The sequence below is a fragment of the Betta splendens genome, chromosome 4, assembly GCF_900634795.4.
Source record: "Betta splendens chromosome 4, fBetSpl5.4, whole genome shotgun sequence".
Classification (NCBI taxonomy): domain Eukaryota; kingdom Metazoa; phylum Chordata; class Actinopteri; order Anabantiformes; family Osphronemidae; genus Betta; species Betta splendens.
Genome location: NC_040884.2, coordinates 30,279,316 through 30,292,835, shown reverse-complemented (window position 1 = coordinate 30,292,835; position 13,520 = coordinate 30,279,316). Strand labels below are relative to the sequence as shown.

The following is a 13,520-nucleotide window of genomic DNA, read 5'->3' as shown; positions in this document are numbered from 1 at the left end:
CATCGGTTCCTGGCGGCCCGGCTCAGGCCGCACCTGCATCGGTTCCTGGCGGCCCGGCTCCGGCCGCACCTGCATCGGGTCCTGGCGGTCCGGCTCCGGCCGCACCTGCATCGGGTCCTGTCTCTCGTCGCGGTGGTCCAAGGAGGACGCCGCTGGTTCCTGTCTCTCGTCGCGGTGGTCCAAGGAGGACGCCGCTGGGTCCTGTCTCTCGTCGCGGTGGTCCAAGGAGGACGCCGCTGGGTCCTGTCTCTCGTCGCGGTGGTCCAAGGAGGACGCCGCTGGTTCCTGTCTCTCGTCGCGGTGGTCCAAGGAGGACGCCGCTGGTTCCTGTCTCTCGTCGCGGTGGTCCAAGGAGGACGCCGCTGGTTCCTGTCTCTCGTCGCGGTGGTCCAAGGAGGACGCCGCTGGTTCCTGTCTCTCGTCGCGGTGGTCCAAGGAGGACGCCGCTGGTTCCTGTCTCTCGTCGCGGTGGTCCAAGGAGGACGCCGCTGGTTCCTGGCTCTCGTCGGTGGTCCAAGGAGGACGCCGCTGGTTCCTGCCTCGTCCTTGTCTCGGCCGCCGGACTGGTGGCCTCGCCCTCGGCGCCTCCTGCTGCCCGGATGGCGCTGCCTCCTGCGGCGACGTCCGCCTCGACTCCTCAGCCCATCGGATCAGCGTCCGCCTGGAGGACGTTGCCATTCGGGGTGGCCCCCGGGGACATCGGTCCAGCCCAAGGGCACTAAGAGTGCCACCCTGGCTCAGCGGCTGCTGGGCAGGGTCTCGCCACGCCATCACCCTCCGTGAGGGAATCCCTGAACTTCATGTTTTCCTGGTCATGGACCTTTGTAGTGTATGTGGACTCTTGTTTTGGCCCTCCCCCGGTCCTCCCTCCACCCACCCTGCTCATGTACCTTGAGGGGTAGGGATTCGGTCCCTCCGCCTGGGACCACCCTCCGCCCGCCCTGGTTTGGGGGGGGGGCTTCCGTGGGCGCCGTGGAAGGCGCCATAGGGGGGGGGTACTGTCATGATCTGTGTTTTTGTTTCTAGTTGTATCATGTTTCAAGCCATGTCCTGTGTAACACTACTTCCTGTTTTATTTTGGTAGTCTCCTGGTTTCTGTTCCTGCTTTAGCTTTACTTCCGGTTTTTGTCTTGTCACAGCTGTCCCTGCTCCACCTGATCGTTATCCTCACCTGCACTGTATCAGTTAATTACTCATCTGTGTATTTAGTCACCTCCTGTTCCCGTAGTCACTTGCCAGATTGTTGAGTTGAGAAGGAGTTGAGCGTCCCTAGTTTCCTGTGTTCCCTGAGTGTTCGTGTTTCTCGTGTTTTGTTCCTGTTCGCATCGTGTATCCTGCCCGACCCTGGATTATCTACTTACCGTGAGTTTTTGCCTGTTCCCTGCCTGTACTTTTGCCGAGCCTTTTTGTGTTGACCTGGACCGTCTGACCGTGCCTTGAGGAATAAACCTTTTGTTGATTATAACCTCGCCTCCGTGCTGTGCATGTGGGTCCGCCGCCAGCCCGAGTCCCTGACATATTTATATAGTCTGATTTACTTCAACTGATCACAGAGTTTACGTTAACACCGTCAGGTTTCCACTCCTGCTGCTTCAATCAGACAAACTATCATTAATCTATTTTACGAGGATCCGGTTCTCTTTTACCTCGTGACCTCGTCACAGAACTTTTCTGAAGACCCGGTCTTCTTTTACCTTGTGAGCCACTCACAGAACTTTTCTGAAGACCCAGTCTTCTTTTACCTCGTGACCTTGTCACGAAACTTTTCTGAAGACCCAGTCTTCTTTTACCTCATGAGCCACTCATGGAATTTAAGATACTTTAGGATTTACTATTTTCATCCTCGCCTGATTTGTGTCCTGGCTCTGGTTCAGGATCCCGTCACCTTGCCTTGACGGACCACCAGCCGACGTCTGACCTGGGCAGAAATTCACCTCCCAGGATTTTCTGCAGGTTCCAAAACTGGCTGTGCACAGGTCGCCGACTCGATGTCCCGACAAAGCGAGGATCTTGGGATCCCGGACGAGCCCCCAATTATGTTAGAGAAATCGTTAGTTCCCTTTGTAAATTTTAAATAAAACAGACACATTCGGTTGAGACCTTCTTTAGGATTATACTTGCAAGGACTGAGCAGTTTACAGCAAAGGCAACTTCCTCTCACTGAAGTGAAGACAACGATTCAGCTTATAATATGTTTGCATTCTTGGAGGTGCATAGTCACACAATACGTGGGAAATATTTTCTGCGCAAAGCAAGCGTTTGGCACATCAGATAAAGATGCTACACACCGGTACTCTCTATTTCTTACAGAGCAGAAGGGAGAAAACTTCAAAGCCATTGCACAGCTAACGAGGTTTCAGCAGATTAGCAAAATAAATTCCAACAATGTTTAATGATTAAATGCAGTATGTTTCCAACAAACAACATCTTGGCACCTAGGAAAAACTAAAAAGCCACGTGTGCAATAGTCATGGTGCCGTATATGTTTACTCAATGTCGAAGTACAATGTTCAGTAAACCCTAATACATAAACACGTTATATTGGGTTAACCTGCCCACTATACTTGACCAGATTGATAACAAGGCTGTCAACTACACTTTATTTTGCTTTACTGATCAAATTATTCTTTCACTGGTGCAGACAGGGTTGTGAACATTTAATAAAGTGACATTACCATTACCTACAGGCTACTATGGGGTGCCGAATGTAAACGAAGCAACTATAATTAGTTTTCTCACATTTAACTAAATGACACAACATGTTTTCTCACATTTAGTTAAATTTGCAAAAGTCTAAATGTAAATGTTAAATGTAAATGTTAAATGTTAAATGTTGGTGCTCCTTTTACATTTGGCACCCCATAGGCTACAGGGCTATATTCTCTACATTACATTAGCCAGTTAACATTAAACGTAACGTTAGCTAAATAGTTTTCACACGCAATGCTCAGTATGTTAAACTGCTTTAGTAAGCTAAGCACAAAGAAGAAGAACATCAGCCTAGCGTTAGCTGTGCGTTTAACCATGAATAAGCTTTTAGTCAGACATATGTAGTTAACTCTTTATAATAGGGTCCATGGTACAAATGCTACCTAGAACTAGCGTCCTGTCATAGAATTAATCACTCCCTTGTACGGCAAACGATTTCTGGCAGACAGTCACTTTTTGGCAAGACAACTGCAGTAAACTTCTGGCAGACAGACACAGTACTGGTGACCTATCAGCATACAGGCCTGTCTGAGAGTGGAGGAATAATACTATTTCTATTCTGTCCGTCAGAAAAGCCTCAGCGGCACTTGGAAGCTACAACGCTGCCTCCACCATTCTGTCTGTTTGCTGAAGTTGCAGTAGTGGGCTCTGATTGGTTAGGACAGTTTAACCCCGGCCAATCAAGTTTGAACGACCCTTTCAATTTCTATACTCTTGCAGCGTGAAGCATTTCCTCCCAGGAACAACCCTCAGGCAGAGGCACAGCATGTCATGACAAACACAAAATTTCCCACATTCCTCCCTTTTTGACACTAAGTGTCAAACATACAAACAAGGGAAATTATTGTCAACATTTTAAGTTATTGTCCATTTAGTGTCAGTCTCTCTTTCAGTCCCCTTTAAGTCCTTCATGTTCTGTTGGTGCTCATCCACATTCATAGAGGGAAACATGGTTCCCCTACTCACAGAAGATTCCTTAAACCTGTTCTGTTTGAGGATTTTCCGATGTTGCTCTTCTGTTGATTCCATCTCTGTTGTCATTTTTTTGTTTAATGTTGATTTGTTTCCCAATCTTAGGAAATTCAAGCAGTTAGAAGTTGATGTTCCACTGAATCTTCCACAGTCAGCAATTCCACCCTAGCAGAAGCATCAGAAGCATCGTTAATGACGTTTTCATCAACTTTCTAATCATCTGTGGTCCAAACAGTAGGTCAGGTCAGCTCCTGCTTTGAGGGGGAGAATTGTCAAGGGAAGTTTAAGGGTCCCTGCACATGCAAAATTCACTTTTAGGACATTCTGGTACATTTACAGTATATGACTCCCTCTTTCAGGTTAAGTACATTTCCTACTTATGTCAGATTTTGCGAGTTTATCCAACCCTTGGTTTTAAATTTCCCAGACTGTGTACGTCTGCAATCTTTTAACCTCTCACCCACTCACGAAATCGGCTTTGACCTCGCCCAGACAAACCTGGACCCCCTGTACTGCCTAAATGCTTGTTCGTGTGTGGACAGAAGTTTCTGTGTTTATAATCTATCTTACCTCCTTACACCCCTCTCACACTATTGAGATTTTTGCTCTTTAATATTAGTAGAAGAGCTGTATATTCAGTCTTTATTATCACAGTTAATGCTTCCGGCATTCACTATTTAGTTGTTGTAATCTTAATTAGTGTGAGAGCTGGCAACAGCTCTCACACTATTCTTATCTTCAGTCTTTATCACAACGAATGCATTCCGTAACAGAAGTGGGTGTGAGAAGGAATGACCATTGCAATGATTGATGCATGGTTCTGTCTATCAAAATATTCACATTTGTTTTAGCTTTAACACCTTTGGGATTGTTGCAACATTGAAGTTTTCATTTAATAAAATTAATATCTTAAACTCACTTGCAATATTCAAGTCTTTGTTTAACAAAATAAACAGTATGTTTCACAAACAACAGCTATATAACTATTGTTATCTTCAGATTTCTTTAGTTGTTGTAATCTTTATTGTTATTATTCCATACGTTTTACGGCATCTAACTAGTCCCACAAACTTCTTTTTAACTTTTTACTGTCCACAGAGGGACAGGCATTTTTAAATCGCAACTGCGGCAACAATTTTCACTCCTCAAGCTTAAAACTATATATATTTAAGTTATTTTTGTGATAACCTTTATGGTCTTGGTTTTACAAGCCTGTTAACCTGGGGTGGAAATCAGCCTCACTCCAGCTCTTTGTGCTGATCAGTGGAGGTTAGTGCATTAGACTCTTCACGTTGTCATAAGAGGCTAATCTTTATGTTTAATTACAATATTTAAAGTATGTCAATATTATTAAAATTTTATTTAAATTGTTTTTTAATTACAGAATTCTCTTCAACTATGTCCTTTTGCTTATACAGTAGAAAAATAATCGATGCATGATTTTATGTTAAAATATTCACATTGGTTTGCATTTTCTACATTCACAGCGACATTCAGGACTGAAACAGTCCTGCTGGACTAGTAAGATCTCAGCCCATTCGGAGGAAGAGAAAACATAGACGAATAACATCTGCAGACAGACTGAACACTATGGTGACAGCCTTGTCTGACAGGCTTGAGGAGATGTTACGGATAACCCATGGACCCACAAGAGGCGATGAAGCCCTGAGTTCTGACCCTTTGGACTATTGATCTGGACAAATTATTCATGGACGTTAAAATGCTATTAGAAGTGGCTGTGTATTAGTCTTTCCCTTCTCCCTTACCCCTCTCTTCCCTCTTCCCGGGTCCAATCTAGCTAACCAGCTGTGCCTCTATCTTCTCATCTTCTTTTCCTTATTGTGTCTCCCTTCACAGACAGCTGTTGGACTGGCTTATATAAGGTTTTAGATCTGAATGACACGGACAGCACTGGTGGCAGCAGCCAACAACAGTGGTCCTGGGTCCACTCACTATCTGTTTCAATAACAGGTTAGTTCTGCACCTGCTGCACATAGATTTGGCATGTGTTTTAGGTTTCTGTTATTACACATGTGACTTTGTGACTTTGAGAGTTGTCATAAATTCCTCTCTATTATTATTATAACTATTATTATTATTATGTATTAATTACTAATGACAGTTGTACTCTATGCAAAAAAAATTTAAGTTAAGTCACAGCAGAGCAGGGCTGGCTCTGTTCTGGAGTGGAACTGGACCTCCTACATGGTGTTGCCGGAAGGAGGATGCTGGTCAAACTCCTCCATATCCTAGACAACACCTCCCACCCCTTACACACTGATCTGTATCAAATGCTCCACAGAACACCCCAGAGATTCTTCCTACCGGTGGACATTAAACTGTTCAATTCCTCCCCCCTCTGTAAGGGTCATCCATTGGAATAAATCAGTGGTCATCCCACCTTGGACTATACACCTGCATAATATAACTTAACTATACATCTGAATAACACAATACAATGCATCTGCATGTATTAGTGTAATATCAGAATCAGATTTAATGGCCAAGTTTGCACATGACAACCAAGGAATTATATGTGGTCTGACTCTCTGACTCTTTGTTCCCTCTTGTGCCAAAAAAATATTTACAATTTTAACCATAGTTATTTGCAAAAATGAACAAATTAAGAATTTAAACTGCAGCTTGCTGTGTCATATTCAACAGTGGTTACTGCACATTTATGTTTGTTTCTGTGAAGAATCATTGAGTCATTGTATTGTGTGACCAGTAACGTTCAGCTCACAAACAGTCTGGGGGAAGAAGCTGACTCTGTGTCTGGTGGTTCTGGTGGCTATAGGTCTGTGACGAGTCTGAACAGTTTATGTGCAGGGCTTGTGGGGTCAGCAGTGATGCCTGCTGCCCGCTTTTTGAGTCTGGCCCGGTACAGAAGCTCAATGGATGGACGCTCAGTTCCAATGATTTTCTCCATTGACCAGACCACCTGCTGCAGTCTGTGTCTGTCCTATTTGGTGGCTGAACGAAACCACACAGTGATGGAGGTGCACAGGACACACTGGATGATGGCAGTATCGAAGATGGTCAGCAGCTCCTGGGGCAGGTTGAACTTAGCTAAGCTGTCTCAGAAAGTACAACCTATGCTGGGTCTTTTTGCGGACAGTGTCTATGTGGGGGGCCCACTTCAGGTCTTGTGATTGTGAGATTGTGGACCCTAGGATAAGTCCACAGTAGATGCTGTGTTGTTGTGGATGGTGAGGGGGGGGATGCTTCTTTCTTCCATTCAGGTGCTAAGGGATATAGTGGAGTCCCAGGTTTATTGCATCATCCGCTGAGCTGTTTTGCCTGTCAGCGAACTGCAGGGGGTCTGTGGTGTCCTTCAGATGTCTCAGCACCAGTCTCTCAAACATCTTCATGACCACAGATGTCATATAATCATGAATAGAAGATGTAATATAGCATATACATATGTTTATTAAAAAGGAACTTGAGTGTGTATGTGTACATATATGTGTAATTAATTTATTTAACTTACACATCTTCTCAGAGTAGATGCTATAAAACAGTGCTAACTTTTGCTACTAACATAGGTCATAAATATCTAATATTCTTTGACAATATTAGCCTGACCAATGCCTTTATTGCTGTTGATAAAACATAAAACAATTCATCCAATCATTCATATTCAAAACTCCTCAAATATATATATATATATATATAGATATAATAGATATATAGAGAGATGAGTATAGATATATTCTCTCTCTCTCTATATCTCTCTCATCTCTCTCTCTTCTATCTCTCTCTATCTCTCTCTCTCTTCTATCTGTCTCTGTGTCTCTGTCTCTGTCTCTTTCTGTCTCTGTCCTGTCTCTGTCTCCTGTGTCTCTGTGTCTCTGTCTCTCTTCTGTCTCTGTGTCTCTGTGTCTCTGTCTATCTGTTCTGTCTGTCTGTCTCTCTATCCTCTCTCTCCTCTCTCTCTCTCTCTCTCTCTCTCTCTACTCTCATCACTCTCTCTCGATTCTCTCTCTCTCCTCTCTCTATCTCTCTTGTCTGTCTGTCTGTTCTGTCTGTCTGTCTGTTCCTCTCTCTCTCCTCTATCTCTCTCCTCTCTCTCTCTCTCCTCTCTCTCTCTCTCTCTCTCATCTCTCTCTCTCTCCCCCCCTCCCTCGCCCGTTACCCTCCCTCCCTCCTTTCCCCCGTGCTTTCCCCTTCCCCCTTTCCCTCCCCACCCCGTCTCCTTCCCCCGGTTCAATTAATAACGCTTTTAAATTTAGAACATTGTTTCATCATAGAACATCGCTCCTCAGTGCCGCGCTCTCTCAGTGCGCTCCGACGTCACTACCAAAGACGTTGTCACGTGCCGAACTGCCGCTTGAACTTCCTGTTCTCAGTTCAGGTAAATCAGTTCATTTAGTTATTTTTATTTGCTCTGACGTGCCGTTGGACTCTTTTGCATCAGGTTGAATACATTTTATACGACACACAAAACCACTTTGATTAAACGACCTCGAGATTTCAACTCGACGTTGTTTGTACGGACTACGTACACGCTAATGCTAGTGGCTAACGCTTGCTACCGTACGTACCGCAGCCTAGTAACAACAGGGCAGTAGGTTGCCAGCTGCGACCTGCGCCCGTACCGAGTATTTCCTTTTGTCTGCTAGCTACATTCGTCCCTTGCTTCACGTCGATATTACAGTCTGTCAGATAACATTGTTTTCTCTGATCCCCGGTAGCACCATGGCCAGTCTGCTTTCAGTGCAGTGCGTCGCCTCTATGAGGAAATGTGGAGGTGTAATTCATTTGGGGGTCGACAGACGAAGGTACAGGAGCAAAACTGCGTCTTCAAGCGAATACTTGCATCAAAGTGTAGTCCCTACTATGCACTATCAGAAGAGTTTACCCAGGTAGGAGGAATTGAGGGGTTGTCAAGCTCCATTTCATTCAAATTTCTCTGTACCTACCTACGTATGTGAAACTTTAAATGATAACTAAACAAGTGAACTAATGATTCCATGTGTTGTAAAGATGACCCATAAAGCTACACATGTACAGTATGTAGGTAAAAGTTGACTATGCACTTAGCTCAATGATCACTAGGGGGCAGCGATATGACCGGTGTCAGTATTAACCTGCGTCCACGATAACTAGCGACCGACTTCAGAATGCCGCACTGATTGCTCTTAGTTACGGCAGCTGTTTGAAGCAGGAAGAAAGCAGAAACGAAATGAAGAAATGGGCAGTCCTTGCCGATCCCTTGTCAATGTTTTGTTAATATCCTGTCATCTGTAGACGATCTAAGTAAATTTAGTTGTACAACAAACAATATCAGACAAACAAGGAATTGCATCCGGTCTGACTCCTTTCACACGGTCATACCGAACTGTAATTATGTACATATCAATTACACTTATATACAAACATTGTTTGCATAAAGGAAGGAAAAATAGAATTAAATAAATTAAAATTGCACCCCACATGTTTTTACTGAGACCTTTATCTATGTGATGGAGTTCATCTTGGGTGGAAGAGGCTAGCTCTGTCTGGTGGTTCTGGTGGCTATAGTTCTGTGACGCCTACTAGAGGGTAGGAGTTTGAACAGTTTACGTGCAGGGTGTGTGGGGTCAGCAGTGATGCTTGCTGCCTCCCGGTACAGGTGCAGTACTGACGCAGTTTGAACGTTGCTCGTGTTGTAATAACATGAGTAGTTAAAAGAGAATGAGGACTGAGTGACTCTGCTCATGAATTGGTATGCTCTGCTTTAAACAAAGTATGCAATGTCAAACCACTGCGTTTTGTCTTTGGAGCCGTGATTGGATTTAATAAGCATCATTTATAAATATATTATCTAACACTTGAACACGTGAAATAAACAAACTAAATCTTTAATAGGATTCGATCCTGCAGCCACCCCAAAACAAAAAAGGCCATGAGTACGGAACGTTTGAGCCACCAGCAGATAACCATAGTAGGATGACGCATATGATATATCATATCTAACATGTAGGAGACACTCCTGTTCAACAGTAGCAGCATCTGTAACTGATGCTTATTTTTATGTAAACGCTTTATTCACATCATTACTTGCATTGAATGTGCCACAGCATAAGGAAGGATTACAGAAAACTGTTTGGATGTTTAGAGAACATCTGATTATTTGGAAACACATTGAAATTATTCTTTAACTGCATTTTTAAAATACATTTTCCAGATTGCCGGTACCAAAACTGGAAGACAGTATCAGGAGATATTTAGCAGCTCAGAGGCCTCTGTTGGACGATGACCAGTTCAGGTTTGTCTCAACAGGCCAAGCAATCATTTCTGTTATTATGTGAGGTGTAGTGACCATTATATGATTTAAAATCTTACTAAAAATGTTGTGTCCTTCAGAGCAACAGAGAAAATTGCCCAGGATTTTCAGAGTGGTGTGGGAAAGCAGCTGCACGAGGAACTGGTAGCTCACGATAAAAGAAATAAGCACACAAGTTATATCTCAGGTGAATGTACCCTTCTGCTGATTTAATAGGATATAAATTAGCATCTCAAATGCAAACCAAAACTAATGAGCTAGGTTTCTTTCAGGACCATGGTTTGACATGTACCTCTCTGCACGCGACTCTGTGGTGCTGAACTTCAACCCTTTCATGTCCTTCAATCCGGACCCAAAGGCAGAGTACAATGACCAGCTTGTACGCGCATCCAACATGGTGTGTTCAGCTGTCCGCTTCATGAAAACCTTGAGAGCAGGCTTACTAGAACCAGAGGTTTTCCACCTAAACCCAGCAAAGAGCGACACTGATGGCTTCAAAAATTTCATCCGTTGGGTCCCATCCTCACTGTCGTGGTATGGAGCTTACATGGTGAATGCTTACCCCTTGGACATGTCTCAGTATTTTCGCCTTTTCAACTCCACTAGGATTCCCAAACTTGGCCGACGAGACGAGCTATTCACTGACGAGAAAGGTAGACATGTCCTAGTAATGAGAAAAGGCAACATGTACGTCTTTGACATTGTAGACAGGGATGGGAATATGGTTAAACCTGCAGAGATCCAGTCCCACTTGAAGTACATTTTATCTGACCTGACACAAGCTCCTTCCTTCCCCCTTGGGGTGCTGACCAGTGAGAACAGAGATGTGTGGGCTGGGCTGAGAGACAAACTGATAGCAGCTGGAAATGCAGAGAATTTAGCAGTTGTGGACAGTGCCCTTTTCTGTCTCTCCCTTGATGATGAGAATATGAAGGATCATATTCAGGTCTCCCACAACATGCTGCATGGCAACGGTTGCAACAGATGGTATGACAAGTCTTTTACCATCATTATCGCCAAAGATGGACAGGCAGCCATCAATTTTGAGCACTCATGGGGAGATGGGGTGGCTGTCCTCCGCTTTCAAAATGAAATCTTTAAAGACACAACAGAAAAGCCACTTGTACACCCAGGCTCTACACCCACTCTTGCTGTGGATTCTGGCTCTGCTGTTCGCAGACTGCAGTTCAAGCTTGACAGTGAGCTGGAGAATGGCATCAAACAAGCCAAGGTGAACTTTGATGAAGCTGTGTCAAAACTTACCATTGATGCAATGGAGTTTAAGAAGGGTGGGAAGGAACAGTTAAAGAAGAGTAAGCTGAGTCCAGATGCTATCGCCCAGCTGGCTTTTCAGATGGGCTTCCTGAGGCAGTATGGACAAACGGTAGCCACATATGAGTCCTGTAGCACCGCAGCATTCAAACATGGCCGCACAGAGACCATCCGACCAGCTTCCATACACACCAAGCAATGTTCCTATGCCTTTGTTTTCCAGCGTGGTAAACAGAGCATAGAGCAGTTAAGGGCCATGCTCAACGAATGCTCTAAATATCACGGGCAGCTGACAAAAGATGCAGCTATGGGTAAGTACAGTGCAAGATAATTGTATTTGTTTTTTTTTATTGTACTTACAATTATCTAAAATATGTTTGTTCTATAGGTTATTAGTGGCCTAGTTATCAAAATGTACTGAAAACTATTTTTTCTTTTTACATTAAATGTATCATAATCATATTCATTGTATGTTTTTCTGCAAATCAATGAGTTTTTATTCATTGGCAAGTTCAGGTTTAAGGGTAAACTTGTGGTTTAGAGTCCAAGCTACAACCTGTATATTGTACATGCCAAAATAACAGTCGGAACCTCAAAAAAAATCTCATCAAAAAAATCAGTATATTCATTTTAGCTGTACATTTGCCAAAATTACACACATTATGTGGACTAGGCCAGCCCACTCAAACTGAGTACACATTGAAAGGTTTGTGGGTTTTTGCTGCACTAATCACTAACCTTACTTATCTTACCAGGCCAGGGCTTTGACCGTCACCTGTTTGCCATGCGATTCCTGGCCAACATAAAGGGCCAGCCTCTGCACAGTCTGTACACGGACCCAGCTTACACCGCCATTAACCACAACATTCTCTCCACGAGTACCCTCACCAGTCCAGCTGTCAGCCTTGGTGGCTTCGCTCCCGTGGTGCCTGACGGATTTGGTGTTGGGTATGGCGTCCATGATGACTGGATTGGCTGCAATGTATCAAGCTACCCTTCTCGCAACGTCCACGAATTCCTGCAGTGTGTCCATAAGTCTCTAGAGGACATTTTTACTGTTGTAGAGGGGAAGCCACTCAGATAGTAAAATAGGCATTACCATGATTAAAGAAAAAAAAGTCATCACTCAGCTTTGGTTAGTTGGTTAATATCTTTGAAGGAGGAGAATAAGGTTAATAATATATTTCATGCAATGAGAATAAAAGTCACAGAGCTTGGTATCTATATCCTTCAGGAAATAAATAAAGGAACACAAGGAGATTGAGGGGGTTTAAAGGGGTTTGAATATTTAAATATATTTAGTCATCTTTCCTTTAAATCGTAAATGTGAAATGAAGCAGAAACTTCAATCTTGACCTCATAATGCGGCATACACGTACCATAATGAAAACCACATCAAACCTCACACAAATGGTTGCTGTAAACTACTGGTAATTATTATTTCCAAAGTTATGACCTCATCGTCATCAGTCAGGTTTAGATTTTAGCTGCTATATATTTAGATTAAACAGTGAGTGGTAGCTTGTTGTTGCTTGTTGCTGTGCTTTTCTATCTCTCTATCCTCTCACCCCAACCGGTCGAGGCAGATGGCCGCCCACATCCAGTCTGGTTCTGCTGGAGGTTTCTTCATCGTTAGAGAGGGAGTTTTTTCTCTCCACTGTTGCTGTCAAATTAAATGCTTGCTGTATGTGGGATTTGTTGGGTTTAGTTGTGTGAGGTTTTAAACCTTACTTTGTAAAGTGCCTTGAAATAACTTTGTTGTGATTTGGCGCTATATAAATAAAATTGAATTGAATTGAATTGAATAGCCCAACATGAAACATTGGCTGTTTCTCTTTGCAAAATAAAAATAAAACCATAAGAGCTATAATTGAGAATACCATAAAATACATGCAGTTTAGATTTTGTGGAAATACTGTAGAACTCCTTCATAAATACACTGTATAGACCCTACTGTCTCTGTAGTATACATGGGATTTTAATTACTGTTTGTCATTTACAACCTTATTAATGTGCTTAAATGTGTCTTAAAATAAAATGTAATTTATTATTTGCTTATTTATTTGAAAAGCTGTTTAAAGCAAAGTAAAATCAGAATCTCAGGACTGTAGGTCAGATCATATACCATATATTTTGTGTTCATCACATCTGCATTTAAGATTACAAGGGTTGAACTACTGCATAACTTTACTATTTTTGCTGATAGTTCAGTCAATTGCGCCTTTTTTAAGTAAAGCGGACTACAGGTTAAATAACCCCATATGTATTTGATTATTCTGCTGTTTTTTGTAACAAGATG

At 43.2% G+C, this 13,520-nt stretch overlaps 1 protein-coding gene across 4 annotated transcripts; it reads left to right on the top strand.

Moving 5' to 3' along the window:
- Nucleotides 1-7,930: 7,930 nt before the first annotated feature.
- On the top strand, nt 7,931-13,271 carry cpt2 (carnitine palmitoyltransferase 2). Of its 4 annotated transcripts, none has more exons than XM_055507874.1 (6): nt 7,931-8,035; nt 8,376-8,462; nt 9,851-9,931; nt 10,030-10,136; nt 10,222-11,532; nt 11,977-13,271. In XM_055507874.1, the coding sequence occupies exons 2-6, from the start codon at nt 8,380-8,382 to the stop codon at nt 12,303-12,305; spliced, it is 1,911 nt and encodes a 636-aa protein (XP_055363849.1). In that variant the 5' UTR covers nt 7,931-8,035; nt 8,376-8,379; the 3' UTR covers nt 12,306-13,271. The 4 variants fall into 4 exon arrangements, with proteins under 4 accessions (XP_055363849.1, XP_029001802.1, XP_029001806.1 ...); XM_029145969.3 differs by having other exon boundaries at nt 7,932-8,035; nt 8,376-8,546; XM_029145973.3 differs by lacking the exon at nt 7,931-8,035 and adding an exon at nt 8,064-8,098 and having other exon boundaries at nt 8,376-8,546.
- Nucleotides 13,272-13,520: the final 249 nt, after the last annotated feature.